The sequence below is a fragment of the Tiliqua scincoides genome, chromosome 1, assembly GCF_035046505.1.
Source record: "Tiliqua scincoides isolate rTilSci1 chromosome 1, rTilSci1.hap2, whole genome shotgun sequence".
Taxonomy (NCBI): domain Eukaryota; kingdom Metazoa; phylum Chordata; class Lepidosauria; order Squamata; family Scincidae; genus Tiliqua; species Tiliqua scincoides.
The window spans coordinates 51,973,942-51,991,762 of NC_089821.1; the positions used below are offsets into that span (position 1 = coordinate 51,973,942).

The following is a 17,821-nucleotide window of genomic DNA, read 5'->3' on the forward strand; positions in this document are numbered from 1 at the left end:
CCTGTTCCAGCTATTCTTGTCTTGTGTTGACACAAGAAGTACTGTTAATTTTTGAGGAATAATTCAATGAGAAAACAGGATTCCATTTCAGAAAAGAGAATAATCTTTTATTCAGTTTCCACAGGAATGCAGAGTGATAGCATTCATATGCTGATGCTGTCATACTTACAAAATAGTTTATTCGCATGAAGTTCTACTGGACCTGGTACTGGATGGGAAAGCCAGAAATAGCCGAAAGTAGCCATAGCAGCACTGAAGATTTGTGAGTTCGATGTAAAGCCACGAGTGTCAGCTGGTGCTGTATTAGGGGCTCAGGAAGTGATGCAGTCACCCAGCCACTTGATGCAAGTATGATGAATGACTTGATGTGAACATTCTACTAAATAATCTTTGGCAAGAAACCTGTCCTAACAGGTCAGACATTCTAAACAATTCCCAAAATGCACCACAGTTGCAGGGGGAACATCTCATTAAATATAAAATATATAACAATGAATATGGCATCAAACTGAACATTGTTGAGATGAACAGCCCAATCCTACCTAACTCCCTGTGCAGCAATGCAGTGGTGCCAACATGGAGTCAGCTGTATTCCAAGGGGGAATTTCAGTCTCCAGTGGCCTTTTTTCTTTTGCCCCAGGTAAGTTCATAACACTCCGCGAGGTCTCCTCATACTTATGCCATCTCCATAGCTGGTGCAAGTCCATGTAGACTAATGAAGGCAGATCAAGCCTAGGAAAAGGGTGAGGTTCATCACTGTCACTGAATCTGACGCCTTCCAGGGCCCAATCTACCTCCCTCCCACCACATTAGCTCCCCATTCTGCCCCCTTCTCCCTCCCACTCTCTGTGAGGTCTTACCTGCTGCAGTGGGTGTCCCTAGTACATAGCCGCAGACTCTGGTAATTCACTGCTTCCAGCAGTACCCAGGCTGCACTCTCTGGTATAATGCGTTTGCAAGAGCTGGAAAACAAGCTATACTGCCAGAACATGTGTTCTGGTGGTGTAATCAACATATAGGATTGGGACACCAGAAAAATAATGAACATGTTATCGTTACTGTCAAGTAATATTGTACTTGACCAGCTTGAGGAAAGCTTTATTTCCACTTTTCACACAACTATAGAATGTTGATTCAAATACATTAAGATGACAATGATGTGTAGTAAACAGGTACAAACACTACTAGGAATCAGTTATTCTGGTTGGGGGGGACCCAACAAGCAAAGCTGTTAGTGAGATATGGCTTTCCCTACCCCTTATACTCACAGATAACCAGGTGCAGCAACACGTGCAGGAGAAGCCACACATACCAGATTGCCATACACCTAGTTCATGTGATGGTCTTGCAAGAATTGCTGCCTATATCATGCTTCCGTGTAGCGTATTTCAACATATGCTCTGCTCTCGTTTCATTACTAGACACAATGCTATCTTCTACACAATGCTTACGTGTGGCACGTTCCATGGGGCACTGATGTCTGTGGGGTTCCTGCATATTGCTATATATTTCTGCATGTTGCTGTACATGCTGTTATGCACAGTGCCCTTCCACATATTTCATACCTGTGAGGATGTATTTAAAAGAAAGGGGTGACGAACTGACTTGAAGTTATGAAGTTTGTACACACTAGCTTTTACCTCTTTGTAACAGTATCTTTGCATACGCAGCTATACACACTCCCATGATAGATAGTAGGAAAAACCATGCTAGTGCTTGAACTCTACAGACTACTGGCATGCTGATTCAACAGTTTCAATGTTGAGGGCTTGAGTGAATTTTCATGTGTACAATAACTACATAATACCCAGTCTGATGGAGTTTCAAAGTTGTCTCCTGATTCTGTATTCACTTGTTAATTTAATCTCTATACTTTAGTGTTACTGCTTCTCTGAATAGGAAATTTTATACAAGACACTTGAGTGCCTAGTCCACAAGAATCTCTACTTACACCAGCAGAGGCTGGTGACAATGTCAGTACTTGTAATCCCCAGGAAATCTCTTCTTACGCCAGTACAAACACAAAGCAGTTCTCAGCAACAAACTGGAATAAAACATGGTCCAAAAATATCAGCTAACGACCACTTCCTCATTATAGGGACTATCAAGACAATTAATATATTGGTCAGGTGGGAAAAAGGTTTGCAGGGGTGGGGTGTTTATAATATTGGCCATTTATGTTCTAAATTTGCATGTATAAATACTGAGGAAAATGTCAAATGGAGGGGTAATGTAGGTGTATTTTTTGCAAGGTAGGGAGGGGGTAATGAATTTATAGAGCTTTACATTAAAAGGGAATGTAAAAGGGAATTAACAACTTTTTTAAAGGCTTTAAAAAGATTGATTTTGTAATAAAAATAAGAGGTTTTAATTACATTATGACATACTTTTGATAAGAACTCCTGAAAAGTGATCAGTTAAGAGTTAACTAGGGGGAAAAAATGCAAACCACACTACTTCAAAAAGTGTCTAGAAATATACACTTTATTCAGGCATTAAATATTTAATTTCAACTATCCTGAAGAAAAATATTGTTTAGATCAGTACAGGTGATACAGAACTGGAAAAAGTGAAAGGGGGGAACCTTCAGTGGGGAACGGCTTGAAATCTCAAAGTATTGTTGATCTTTGAATCTTCATATATTCCCTTGAAAAAGACTGAACAATCAAAACATATCAGGAATTAAATCTTATCCCATTTTTAAATCATACCAGCTATTCTTTGTTTTTGGAAGTTCAGGTGTACAGTTGTTTATCCCATGAAAGGGTTAAATAGCAACTTCTAGCATTCTTCATTCCCGATTCTAATAGGTCCTACTGCAGCTGGTATTTTAATTAAGAAAAAATGCAAGCACAAATGAGGCATTTAGCATCACGTCTAGTTTGACCCTAATTATCCAGAAAACACAAAAGTGCAAATACCTTCTTAGACCATATTTGCTTCTGCAATTCACTCATTTTGGTACACTGTTGAATGAATTAATGTCTATTTTTTTCAGTCTTTGCTTAAAGCATATTTCTAAAGAGCTACTGAAGTGATTCCTGAACATTTATTTGTTATTGGAAGTGCATTTTCATACTTGCATGAAATGTAATGAAGAAGCATCTCAGAACACATTGTTTGAGCTAGGGAGTAGACACGGAAAACAGCCAACATTGTTACTATGGAGGTTTTCTTACCAAATACCTTTTATTTATTAAAAGAACCTTACAGCCCCAACACTGAAGAGGCTAAAATACACTTCTGGGAGAGATCGCACATTCCCCCACACTAGTGGCGTAGCTAAGGAGGTGCAGGGGGTAGCAACTGCACCAGGCAACAAGCTTTAGGGAGGCAAAAAGCTGAGCTTGACATTGGAGGCCAAAACTGTGACAACAACCACCACCACCACGGTAGGAACAAATACCACCATCATGTTATATACCACTGGAAAAGTAACTTAATGCAGAATGCAGTGAAACAAACCACAATGGAATATTTGTATTCCATCAAACGTTATGGCCAGTTAGCCAGAAAATGAAAACACAACTGCCTCATAGAACAAAAAGTAGATTTCCTTAACTCAGAACTGACCTATGAGACTGATTGTTTTGAGAGATAATGAGATGTTATTATGATACAGCATGAAACCAATATGGTGTTAGTATGAGTCATCTCTCATTTCCATGTATCATAATGAATTTACCCCTGCTAACTGGGTAGAGGTGCTTTTTCAAGTGGCGTTCCTCTTATATTTAGCAGGGGGAGAATAACCATCCGTGTTCACCCCAGCACAGTGTCTCTAACCAATAAGGAGCACACTTTTTATTTACTTAATTAAATTTGGTTTGGGTGGGGTGGCTCAAAATCTTCTTTGATCCCAGGTAGCAGATAGGTGCCTTGGCTGGGGAGGAGGCTGGGGGGAGGCAGCAGAGCAAGTGGGTGGCAAGCTGCTGGGGGGACAAGATGGGTTTCCCCCCTATTTTCACTTTTTTAAAAGTACAGGCATGATGTCAATTCTGGTTGTGACATCACTTCCAGGGCATCATTTTGAGTTCAGCATCAGGTTACACAATCATTAGCTATACCAATGCCCAACACTGTCTGAAACTCAGAATCAATCCCCTGTTCATTGCAAACAGAAGCAGTGTGGAACACGGAAAGTGCCCACAATGTTTATTGAAAGTAAAAGGAATGGGCAGGCTCCAAACTTATCTTCCCCTGTCTATTTGGTGTTTTGCAGCGGCTTTCTTTTTCCTTCTCAGTGGCATTCCTAGGTATCAGGTTGCCTGTGGCTGTGGAGTAATATCATTACCTCACTTCACTCTCAGATGTGTGGCTTGATGGTCTCACAGTCACACCATTCTGGCTTCTCCTTTGGTGAATGGCCTCCAGAGACTGTAGCGGTGCGACAGCAGGCCCGCCAAGCAGGTGAAACAGGAGGCAGCAACTTGACAGCTCTCTTGGTTTTCTCTCTGCACAGCAGAGAAGTGGTGATGGCATCTGACCTAGATGTCTTTAAAAGGGGATTGGTCAAATTTCTGGAGGAAAACTCCATCATAGGTTACAAGATATGATGGGTATGTGCAACCTCCTGGTTTTAGGAGTAGGCTACCTCAGAATGCCAGGTACAAGGGAGAGCATGAGGATGTAGGTCTCTTGTTGTCTTATGTGCTCCCTGAGGCATCTGGTAGGCCACTGTGAGATACAAAAAGCTCGACTAGATGTGTCTATGTATCTATGAAAAGATAAGCAAAGGAACTTCCTTTCTCCTTCCTACCTTCCCATGTTTTCTTCTTTCCTCATTTATTTGGTGAAGGAAAAATCCACAAATGCTATTGCATTACTAATATACGTGTCATAGTAATTGTTCCTTTTCAGTCTGGAAAGCTGCCACATATCAAAACAGACAAGCCAAGCTGAACACAACAGAAAAAAAGATGTACACAATAATAAAACTGTGGGATTTCAGGAGGTGGAACCTTCCCCTAGCAATTACTTATACCAGGGGTCTCCAAACCCCAGCCCGGGGACCAGACGCAGCCTGCAGCAAGCCTCTTTCCAGCCCACATCCAACCTCTTGTCCCCTGAAAGCCTCTGGTCCACTCAACTGAACATGACCAGAACTGTGCTCTGATTGTGTCTGGAGGGTGTTCTGAGGGCCAGAGAGGTTGAATGAACGAGCCCATTCATTCATTTATTCACTTACCTAAGTTACATCTCTAATTTGTTTATTTAAATTTTATATTTTAAATTTTTTTTCCGGCCCTCCACACCACGCCAGATATTTGATAAGGCCCTCTGGCCAAAAATTTGGAGACCCCTGACTTATACCAATGTTCCCAAACTTTTTCTACTGGTTGCTCCCTTGACCTACTGGGCAACTGGACATGGATCCCCTTTAGGGCTACAATCCTATACATTGTATAGGACAGTGGGCTTTTCCATGGCTCCTCTGACTGGTTTCCACAGCTCCCCAGGGAGCCATGGCTCTCAGTTTGGGAACCACTGACTTCACCACTTCACAAGGATATCCATACTCTGAGAATCCTGAATTCTAAAATATAAATAATAAATTTATCTGGTATGAAAAGAAGTAGACAATATTATAGTAGTAAGAAACTAAGGCTGGACAGACTGAGCTTGCACAAAAGCACACACAGAGCTATCTGTAACTCAGAATGTCTGTAAGTTGGACATCCTTATGTCAAGGAATACCTGGCTTTTGCCAGGGACTATCTGGCCATTAAAAAATTATAAAAATATAAATTCAAATATCAGAGGAAAAACTGTCAAAGAATAAATCATTGGTGTCGTTTTAAGTCATCTTTCATTATATAAAACAAAACATAACTTAATTGTCACATCACAAATTTCTCCAGGAAGATAGAAGATCAGTGTTTTTCACACTGTGGGTCATGAGCCAATTTCAGGTGGGTCCCTATTCATTTCAATATTTTATTTTTTAATATATTAGACTTGATGCTACCACGGTATGCGACGGCATTTGGGGAAATGTTACAGATCTATGCTTTTAACAGACTATTATGTACATGGTTTTAACTATGATAGTAAATGGGACTTACTCCTGTGTAAGTGTGAGTAAGACCGCAGTCTAGGATTTGTTAAAAAAAATTTCCTGCTTGATGATGTCACTTCCAGTCATGACATTATTTCCAGTGAGTCCTGACAGATTCTCCTTCAAAAAAGTGGGTCCCAGTGCTAAAAGTTTGAGAACTATAAGAAAATATATATCAGGCAAGAATAGAATAAAACTGAACTCACAAAAGTTTTCCATGAACCCTTGTTTAAAGATCATTTGACAAACTCAACGCCTAAAAATGTCAATATCCATTAAGAAGCTGAAAGGTACACTGCTTCTCTGAGTTACAGAAACCCATGAGTCACACTTGTGGCCATTAGCAAGTCTTTGGAATTATACTGGACATCCAAGGTACAGGTGGCTGCGTTGCCACTGTTGCGCATACATAGTAAAAAGCTTGCTTTTGCACTGGGTCAACAAGAGCTGGTTGTTTCAACCTACGTACATTCCCATTTCCAGACAGACTTCCAGAATGGAACCATTACGTAAGTTGGGGATTTAGGTACTCTATATAGTTTTAGCAGAACGTTTAAAGAAAAATAATTTAAAGTTTTACTATAGTAATTCAAGAGTCTTCAGGTATACTTTATATGAACTGTACTAAATGCATTTCATTTCTTGAAGTTCTTCCTCTTGGCTGTTCACATAAAGTAATCTACCCAATTCTATTTAGATATGTGGTAAATGTCAATAATTTAGTGCAGGCCTGATCAGAAAAAAAACACATACGGCAAGTTACCAGACTCGCTGGTAAAAACAGGTCTTTGAGTAGCTCAGGATAACAGAAATTATTATTATTCAACAACAGCAAGATAGAAGAAAGTTGCCCTAGAAAACCAACAATAAATTAAGCAAAGCCACTATTACAAATAAATTACTAAAGAAATTAATTCAGATTATTCCACTGCTTTCAGAGTCAGGATCAATTTACATGATGACCAGACTCACAGCAGAAAGGTGTGCTTTTTTTTTTTGCTCAGCTTGTGCCAGTTCCCTTCCAGTGTTAGGCAGATCAAGTTACTCACGTGACAGAAAGAGATAGCACCAATTCTGCTATGCAAGTTGAGAGATGCTGCATGAACTGATGCTTCAGTCCGTAGCTAAGTGAGGTATAACACACACAAAGAGGAGGCAGCCACTATATGCTGAGAAAAAGGCCACCACAAGCCCAGCAGTTATGCAAATCTGCTCTCAGAGTTCAAGTTAGCTACGGCTCAATCATCTGGATTACTCTGAGGTCCAATTTATAGTTTGCCCTTATATTACCTACACATTATTACTTCCCTATTCATTTCAACCATAAAATAAAAAGGGTAAATCATGTGGGTCACATGCACATAGAACAGTGATGCACTTTCATTAGAGCAGTGGTTCTCAAACTGACCCACCAGTTAGTGTAAAGGTACCCCGTCCCTTTAAGGGGCAGAGGGAAGGGGATTCCCAGGATCGCGTCTGTAGGGGGGGGCAAGGGGGGTGCTTGTGACTTACTTTATGAAGGCAAAGCTGCAGCAGGCTGCAGGAGGTGTGGGGAGCCCTGTGCAGCCCTCTGCAGCACTCCCCAGGGCTTAGAAAAGGTGGACCAAAGCACTTCCGTTTTGAAGGAGGTGCTTTGCATCTGCTATTACAGAATGTTCCGAGCCCCGGGGAGTGCTGCGTAGGCCTGCACAGGGCTCCCCACACCTCCTCCAGCCTGCTGCAGCTCTGTCTTCATAAAGTAAGTCACAAGCACCCTCCTTAGCGATGCGCCCTAACCCCTCCCCCACAAAGAATTACTGAGGGAGTAAAACTCCCTTAAAGTTTGAGAACCACTGCGTTAGAGCTTTATACTGTACAGTTTTAACTTATCACTGTGATACAAGAGCCAACCACAGCAAAGCTAAAGCGGAAGTGGAGCGCAATCGCTCTGCATCTACCTTCAATGCTGCGGGGAGCCCTGCTGCAGGTCGCGCTGGCTTCCCGCACCCCCGGGAGGCTGCAGGGGCTTGGGTACGTGTACTCAAGCCCCTGCAGTCCCCCTGAGCGGCATGATCCTGGGGATCATGCCGCTGCCTCCTCCCTGCCTCTAGGCTGCCCCTGCCCCTTAAGGGGGCAGGGCCAGCAGGCTGGGGCATCACGACACCCCAGTTTGAAAAGCCCTGGTTTAACTGAATATCAGACACTATACTTTATGACCCTGAATTGCTCTTTGTGAGTGTGAGAAAGAAATAACACAAATGTTTATTGTACTCCTTAATGAGATTACCTTGATCCTAAAACAACCACTAAATATAAAAACTATGGGCAGAGTCAACTGTAGGAGGGGGGAATCTTCCTAAATAAAGTACAGTAAATATCACGGAAAGAGCCAACAAACATTTATCTACTGAAAAACAATTTGCTATTTTGAGACTATTAGCATTTATTTACCTCTTATTGAGACAGATAACTGGACATTTAATCATCAGTAGCAATTTTGAAAATCACAGAGGTGGAAAATCTAGTTACTGTCACAGTAAACACATCTTATGAAGATAAAGCATGAGTATGTTTACAAAGGCGTTTTTTCCCCTGGGGTAAGAGAAATACTTTCACTGCAAGTGCCTTGCTGTTTTGTGGTACAGTTGTCTGTACTAGAGAGGCAACTCTCTCAGGTAGTGCATCTCATATCAACATATGTTAATGTTAACTTTCTGCACCATATCATCCCTGCATAGAGAGCACTGTTACGCTGAAGACTAAAGTGGTAGTAGAGGGAAACTACCATGCTCATGTGATCTGAATAAAGGTGTGGGAACAAACCGATGTTCGCACACACCCTGATAAACCTGAGGTCTATTAATCTGCAACAAACCATTTTGTAGAATTATTTGCATAGCCATTATGTTTGGACAAAGTTTACAAATTTGATGGAAAGAGAAACACTATTTTCCTAAAGAATCAAAGCAATCTTTAGGAGACACCCATATTACTGAAACAAAAACAACAATTATCTTCACATAAAACTCATGGATTTCCAGTGTTCCATACATAGCCTATAGCCAATCCATGGCCGTAGTTGAGTGTTCACACTCCCTCCTCCTTCACACTTTGCAATTGCCAATACCTCACTCTTTTCCTGGTTATGACAACTAAAACTTGCCATTACAAGTACCTTTACAAGTTGGGAGGGGAAACTGGAGCCCCTCCCCAAGGCTTAATTAACCCACTTTACCCAGCCCACAGGTGTATACATTTGATCCCTAATGCATATATGCAATGTGGGGGGGGGGGGGGAATGCCTTAATCTAATTCTCAATGGCAGTATTTCCCAAAGTGTGTTCCTAGGAGCTCTGGGGCTACTGGAGAACCCTTCAGGGGCTCCATGAGCACACCATAAATAGCAGCCATCTGCTTGGTGCTGCACCACTCCATGCATGTGCTGGAGCTTTGGGGCTCTTCCAGACTTTGCACATGCCCCCCAAGACTCTTCTTAGGAGTGCAAAGGGTTGCAGAGACCAAACTGTTTGAGAACTGCTGTTCTATTGCATCAGTTGTACTCCAGAAACAAGATCCTTAAATTTTTGATGAATGAGTCTTAACCTTCACTTCAATAAATAACTGTGATATGGCAAATGAGTTAAAACAATTGTAAACAAGACATTTACACTACTCCTTTATTTCAAGACAAAAGGGATAATGAGTCCAGCTTTCACCATTAATCTTTGCAGAACATATAACAAAATATTTTTCAACAACCACCAATTTTAGCTAACTTTTCCAGCTAAGCACAACCAAAAAACTAACTTTGCAAAAAGATTCTGAATTTCAGTCTGACAAGCAAAATATTCCAAAACAAAAGGGAATCTTCAGAAGTGCTCTATACCATATTTGCATAAAGGGTGAAAAAAAAAATCTATGCTCTGAAGACCTTTACACTGACCACCATATCTATCTGAATTAGAATGCAAGGCATTTGAAACTTGTGCTAAGCACCAAGGTAAAGAAATCTTAAACAGTTAGTTCAACTGTGACAAAATTTGTTTCAACAACTCTTGACAGGATTAGTTTCAATCATGCAAAAATTAAAAAAAATCAATCAGATTATGAGAGAATGAACATTGCATCTCAAACTTAGCTCATAAGGTTAGTTTCCAACTTCATTCACAAACCAGAGAAGTTTGCAAATTTTTGATTAATATTCAATTTTGGTCTCACATGAAACCTTAATGAGCTCAATATTTCGCTAATTTGTTCAAGGTTCCCACACTGGAAAAATCTATTTGTAGCTTGCCAAATTCTTCTCAAGCCATCAATGGTTGACCACTAAACACGGAAAACCAAATCAAGAACGTGTTTTACCTCTGCTCCTCCTTCTCAGGTACGATAAGACACTACACTATGACATGCCCAAGAGATTCCCTCATCATAAATTTTATAATGTGCCCAAATGACTTCTTATTGATACCATTAATGAGGCATCAAGCATAAACAAAAAAGAATATCAAATTGAAATATAGGAAAGAAAATAATGTCCTCTATATTTATTCCAGTTGCTGATGATTTGTATATAGGTGCCCTTGGGTGCCCTTCGGGGAGAAAGGCGGAATATAAATCGAATGAATGAATGAATAACAGGTGTATAAGTCTAGTTGTACACAGATGTAAAGATTCAGAACCCCCTTCAAGGGGTTATTTCAGGAGACAATATTGTCAGTTCCTTCCTCATTGCAAAAGAAGGTGTGCTGTCCTGGCTATGGAGTCATCCAATGTGGTGATAATATGGATATTTTTATGATTATAATTAGAATGCAGTCCAGCTTTTGGAAGTTATGGTGTACACCCAGGGGCTGCTAGTTGGGTACTGTGCTGCTGCAGGCAGAATAAAATTTTTGGCAAGCTTTCGTAATTTATCTCAAAAACTAAATTTGCCATCATGTACCAACTTTGCCTCATCTTCAAAGTTGTGCCTTGAAAGGGATGAGGTAAAGATGTTAACACAGAAAATATTTAAGAACCCAAACTGTCAGGCTTTGGTAAACAATACCCAACAGCAGGGGTCTCCAAACCCTGGCCCGGGGGCCAGATGCGGCCCGCAGCAAGCCTCTTTCCGGCCCGTGGTCAACCTCTTGTCCCCTGAAAGCCTCTGGCACACTCAACTGAACATGACCAGAACTGTGCTCCGATTGTGTCTGGAGGGTGTTCTGAGGAACACAGAGGTTGAATAAAGGAGCCCATTCATTCATTTGTTCACTCATCTAAGTTCCATCTCTCATTTATTTATTTAAATTTTATATTTAAATTTTTTTTCTGGCCCTGCACACCACGCCAGATATTTGATGTGGTCCTGTGGCCAAAAAATTTGGAGACCCCTGCTCTAGACTTTTGAGCCATCTACAAAACTACTCCTGAGGGTTGGGAGACTCTCCAGAATGGCATGAACTATGGCATGGTGGGAGGGGAATACTGGGAGAAATTGGACAGAGGGATCTTGCATGAATAGAGCTTCTGCAAAGGCGTAGACACCAATCTGGCAGAATCAAATATATGATAGAGAATCCGTGGAAAGGCAACTTTTGTGGCCAGTGAACAAACCAAAATAACTGTGTAACTAAAATAACTAATCATGGTCAGTTAATAATCTTGTACGTATCTTATTTGTTAAACCACAATCAGAACAAATTACCATTCTCCTCAAACCATACCATCCAAAGCAGCCAACTTTACAATCTTCTGATATATCAATTTCTTTTGACTTCAATATTTAATATGCACTGCATCTGAAACAGCTTGGAGGGGGCATTGATTCACTCTTAAAACACTCTCCAGGAGAAAGTCTTTTGCAGCTCATGGAAATATTATAACATTTTAAACTAACATTACATACTGAACAGGTGCAAAACAAAACTGTAATTCAACACCGACTTTACTTTTCAAAGTGAATGCCAAGTATTTCAGTGTTTTTGTTTTAGTGGTGTCATTCCAACCTTACAATCTAAGGGCTCAGGAAAGAAACTGTTTCCCTCAGGTAATGCTGAGAAATTGTTTGTTACTCTATCACTCAGTTTTTCTAGTACAATTCCATCCTTTCTGTCTCTGTAACAACAACAAGCAAATGTTCCCACTCAAGTGGAACAAGCTGTGTTGCTGACCAAAAGAATACCAGTGATCCAATCCAAAGTCTAACACCAGATACACTGTTAGTGTACCAGATCTACAACACTTCAGCTTTATTAAAAATACACCAAGGGAAATGGAGTTATCTAAAAGCACAAAATAGAAGAAAACATATCGGTAAAATTCTTTATCACCACCACCGCAATAATAATAATTTGAATAGCACTTTCAGAGTGTGCAAAATGTTTTAAGTGCCTTGTCTCGATGTAGTCTTTACAACCAATCTTGTAGAATAAGTATTAATATCCCTATTTTGCAGCTGATGCTGAGAACAACATTTATGTATTTATTACTTAGAAGGAAGTGGCTTGCCTAAGACTACTTACAGCATAATCCTATGCATATTACTCAGAAGTAAGCTCCTTTAATTCAATGGAACTTATTTTCAGGTAAGTTATAGGATTGCAGCCCTAGAGAGTTCATGGCAGAGGCAAGTTTTAAACTAGAAAAGTCCTGATTCCACAGCTCAGTTTCCCAGCCACTACACTATACAATCTCAGTGGTCTCTTTGCAAATGAAAAGCTAAAAAATGGTTAAGATATCATTTTTTAATTTTCTCTGTAGCAAAGCAGGCCAGTGTCAGAATTTAATCATTCCCTGATTTTCTCTCAATGCCTTAACTAGGATGCATGCACAGCTTTCCACAATGCTGTTTGCATCTTCAGAATGGATCAATATAGCCCACTGTTTGCTTTCACAGGTTTGTGACTGTTTAATTTGGCTTAAATACCTTAACACAGAAAAAAGTGACAGTCTGTCACATCAAATGCCATTAGCCTACCCTATAACAGTGCTACAGTTCAATTCAGCAGGCAACAGGTTCTAGCCAGCCTGTGCGAGTAAGACATTCACACCAAGTTTGGCTGACATTCAGTCAAGCCACTTGCTACAGCACAAAATCCAGAAGTAACATAAAGCATCCACAACGGTGAAACTTATTGTCTGTGCCAACAAGCGCCAGAATTGTCCAAAAGAAAAAAACAATGAATGAGCACCAAAAATGATTAACTTCTAAACCCTATGATGAAATTCCAACACACAAGATGAGAAATCATGCTCCTCCCCATATGTCACAAGCACAATATTTCTCTAACTTTGGATACACACATACAGAACCAAAACAAGAGGATGTAGATTTCATTTCACAAACATAAAGCAGCTTTCTTTGAAGTAACCAGAGAAAACAAAAAAAACACCCAATTTTTCTTTCTATAGAGCAGGGGTGGGCAAACTTTCAACTTTAGGGATCCTGAACCTTTAACAATTGTATAGAAGAGGGAATTTCAGTAGGTGCAGCTTGTCATCTCACAGACAACAAGCTGCACCTGCTGAAATTCTCCCTCCTACAGAATTGTGAAAGGTCCAGGATCCCTAAAGTTGAAAGTTTGCCCACCCCTGCTATACAGAGATAGTTAGCTCAATCTTCTGCATCTCTACTCAGAAGTAAGTCCCATTATAATCAAAGGGGCTTTCTCCCAGGTAAGTGTGGATAGAGTTGCAGCCACAGTCTCATAACAACAACTAGTACTTTCTCCTCCTCAATAGAGAGATATTTAGCCCAATCCCCTGCATCTCTACTCAGAAGTAAGTTCCATTCTAATCAAAGGGTTTGCTCCCAGTGTGGGGTAAGTTCGGATAGGGTTGTAGTCATAGGCTGCAATCCTAACCACACTTTCCTGAGAGTAAGCCCTACTGAACAAAATAGGACTTACTTCTGAGTAGACCTGGTTAGGACTGTGCCCATAGTCTCATAACAAGAAGCAGTACTTCCTCCTCCTCTATGGAGAGATGTTTAGCCCAATCCCCTGCATCTCTACTCAGAAGTAAGTTCCATTCTAATCAAAGGGGCTTGCTCCCAGTGTGGGATAAGTGTGGACAGGGTTGCAGCCACAGTCTCATAACTAGCACTTCCTCCCCCCCCCTCCAAGTGGGAAATACTTACTCAATGAAGTAACTGGCTCCCTCTTCCGAGAATCCCTCCTCCCAGCCACGGGGGAGATCTGTTTTAAGGGGGGGGGGGTGAGAGAAGTGGGGGGGAGGCAGAGAAAAGGGAGTGAGCTGCGGTGCCCTGGAGCTCGCAAATCCCAGTCACACAAAGGTCGTTATCCTCCCCCTCCCCTGAGAGGCAAACAGGGAGCCGGGAGGGAGCCCGCCAGCCAGCCAGCGCGGGGCGGGGGGAGCCTGCGGGTCTCCCCCGCGGAGGGGGTCGGGCGGCACCCACCTGAGCGGATCATGTGGCCCGAGTTGACGGGCTCCCCGGTGCGAGGGTGCAGCCAAGTAGTTGAGCGGCTCAGGTCGCTAAGGGGAGAAGCGCAAACATGCACCTGTTAGTGCAGCCGGAGGGAGAGGGAGGGGGAGAAGGAGCGGGGAGACCGCGAGCCCTCCCGCCCCCCCCCCCTCACTTCCCTCGCCCGCCCGCCGGCCCGCGCCTTACTCGATGAAGAAGACCCGGCCGTCCCTGCAGACGCCATAGGACCAGTGCTCAGGTAGAGTGTCCCGCCCCACCGCTTCAGCCGCCGCCATGTTCGCCCGCCGCGCGCACTGCCTGCGAGGGGGGTGCGAGAGAGCGCGAGGGCAGGCGGGCGCCCAGTGCCGGCTCAGCAGCGCCACCGGGCAGCGTCCCGCCCGCGCCTTCTGCAGAGGGGGCGACCGTTCCTCCCTCTCCCCCCCCCAGCTGAACCGCGGAGGCAGACCTGACCCTCGGGGGTCGCTGCCCTTCCTTGCGAAACAATGACCGTCGCTGGAGGAGGACAAAGGGGCAGGAGAGGGTCCCTTCCCCCCCCCCCCAGTCTCCTCTCACAGCACTCAGGCAACAGGTTCTGCCTCACAAGTCTTCTGGAGTTTGTATTCAGGGCTCACTGACGACCCAAGCCTGGCATGTCTACTCAGAAGTAGGTTCCATTGAGTTCAGTGGGGCTTACTCCCAGGAAAGTGCGGATAGGATTGCAGCTTTAGTACGTGCTACTGCTCCCCCCTTCAACTTCAAAGCTTTGAGAGGGGGAGAAGGTAAAGGCTTCATAAGAATGTATTAAGGGGACAAATGTTCCCTTACCTTGAGGTGGCCTCTGTGACTTCTCCTCCACTGCATCATGCAGCACACACCCCACTAACATGACTGTATCAGCGCTGGAAAGTTGGAAAGGATTGAGCCCATAGTTATTCATTGCTCATGGTGGATGGTCTATAGGTCTTTCCTTTCTGAGGCAGGGTAATCGCATTTTCCCTGTACATTTATTTTATTTTATTTTAAGACATTGCTGTCCCACCTTTCTTAACTATTAAGTTAACCCAAGGAAACTTAGGGTCCAGTTCTATCCAGTTTTCCAGTGCTAGTGCAGTTGTACCAGTGGGGTGTGTACTACATCCTGCAGTGGAAGGGCAGTAACTGGGGCCACCTTAAGTTATGGGAACATGTGTTACCTTACTATGGAGCTGCACTGTGGCTACACCAGAGCTGGAAAGTTGGATAGGATTAGGTCCTTAGGTTACAATCCTATGCACCCTTAGCTGGTAGTAAGACCTGCTAACTATAATGGGATTTCTGAGTAGATGTGCATAGGATTGGGCTCCCACAGTAGGATACAACAAAATATTAACAAACAAAACAGACTAAACACAGGCAGCATAAGACAAAACCCAGTGCCATCGGTGAAAAAACACAGCTAAATAGCCCTACTATTATTTATTTTTCACATTTTTATACCGCCCTTCTTCCAAGGAGCCCACATAGCCCTACTAGCAGTTAAACATATCCCCTCTCCAAAAGCTGAATAGAAAAGGCAGGTTTTCACATTTAATAAAGGAGTGCAGGGTATGGGCAAACCGGGTTTCCATGGAAAGGACATTCTACAAAGTAGGCATCACCATCAAGTAGCCCCTGCTCCTATTGCAGTAGTTCCCAAACTTTTTTGACTGGCAGCTCCCTTGACCTATTGGGACATTGGCCACAACTCCCAATTAGGACTACAATCCTATACATTGTATAGGGCAGTTGGTTTTTCATAAGGATTCTGCAGCTCCCCTGGCTAGTTTCTGTAGCTTGCTGGGGAGCCACAGCTCACCGTTTGAGAACCACTGCCCTAGTGGATGATCACTGCGTCTGGAGACAAGGGCACCCAGGCCAGAGCACAGCCTGAGAAGACAAGAATATATCAGAAGGAGGAGGTGGTGGTCCTTTAGGTATCAATATCCCAAGCCATTCAGTGCTTTGAACTGAGACTGGAAAATGGTAGCCAGTGCAATTCATGAAAAATTTGGGTGATATGATCCTACCACAAACCCTCAATTAACAGCCTGGGTGCCACATTTTGCACCAATTTAAGCTTTTGAACACTTTTCATGCTCAGCCTTGTAGAGTGCACTACAACCCAAAGGTAATCAGAACATGGCTAACTGTAGCTGGTAAATCAACTAAAGCCAATGAAAGGTTCTCATCACTGAGGCTATGTGGGCCTCCAGAAGAAGCCCCAGACTGCAAGCCTGCTCTTTAAGAGAGCCCACAGCCTTGTCAAAGTCAGACAGAATATTCTCTCCCAAATCAGTGGGATACCCAACTAAAAGCATCTTGTTTGGATACAGGTTTAGCTTGTTCTTCCCAGTCCAAAAGCAAGACATTAGTCCAGGGTCTCCACTGCCTCCCCAGAACTGATGTAAAAGTGAGATGCAGCTGGGTGTCTTCAGTGTACTGAGGACTCCACAGCCCAAGTCTTCTGATGAGTTCACTTAGTGGTTTCATACAGGTGCTGAATAGCATAGGAGACAAGATAAATTCTTGTAAAACCCACTGGCTGGGGATAGAGCAGAAGTTCCCCAATACCACCTTCTGGAACCTGCCCTCAAAAAATGCGCAGAACCACCCATATATGGTATAACCCACACCATCCCCACCAAGTGGCCCATGGCCCAAATCCCAGCATGAAACAAAATGGAAATGGGTCCAGATAACCCTCCAGAGAAACCTGGAGCTTGGAAACAACTACACACTTGAGCACCTTGCCCAACAGAGATGGGCAATACATAGGGCAATGGTTGTTAGGATTAAAGGGAAACATTAAAAGATGATGACAAATAGAAGCCCCAAATTATCCTAATGCATACAGTAGTCTTCCCATATTTGTGGGGGATACATTCCAAGACCAAGCATGGGTGTTCAAAACCTCAGATGGTAGTGAACCCTATATTACTATATTAGGATGGTATCGAAGTCCCTTGAGGTAGCAGCAGGAACAGGTTCTTGATGAAGAGCCTCAGCCTCAGCCTCTGTAATGAACCTGTCCTGGCAAAGAATGGCAGGTCACTGTGTGGGGCTGCAGTCCAGTTGCCTATCCTGGCTTAGGGTATAAGTGTGGCTTTCTCAGTGGTACTGCTTTTCTTTCCTGCTTCTGCGCTCTAGTTGGCAGTCTCAACCCAGTATGGGTATGCAAAACAGGAGTCACAGACTACCTTGTCAACCTTCTTCGTCCCTTCCTTGTTGGGCAGGGACGGATCTGCAACAGCTGGGAGGTTGGCAGGCTTGTAACCCTGGAGAAAGGAGCAACAGCACTGGCTTTGTCAGGCTGCAGCAGGAAAGATAGAAACGTGTGAAAGGAAGAGTCTTGTACAGGTGGT

The 17,821-nt window shown here is 42.9% G+C and overlaps 1 protein-coding gene across 6 annotated transcripts in view; it reads right to left on the reverse strand.

Annotated features, from left to right (window-relative positions):
- PLEKHA7 (pleckstrin homology domain containing A7) overlaps positions 1–14,863 on the reverse strand; it is a 224,400-nt gene extending 209,537 nt beyond the window's left edge. For 3 of the 6 annotated variants that reach the window (XM_066640650.1, XM_066640642.1, XM_066640702.1), the window contains exons 1-3: positions 14,649–14,863; positions 14,436–14,512; positions 14,157–14,214 (exon numbers count right to left, since the gene is read on the reverse strand). In XM_066640650.1, the coding sequence (XP_066496747.1) occupies positions 14,157–14,214; positions 14,436–14,512; positions 14,649–14,737 (224 nt within the window). In that variant the 5' untranslated portion in view covers positions 14,738–14,863. The remainder of the gene's footprint in view (positions 1–14,156; positions 14,215–14,435; positions 14,513–14,648) is intronic. The other 3 variants (XM_066640633.1, XM_066640659.1, XM_066640668.1) reach the window with 3 other exon arrangements.
- Between the last annotated feature and the right edge of the window lie 2,958 nt (positions 14,864–17,821).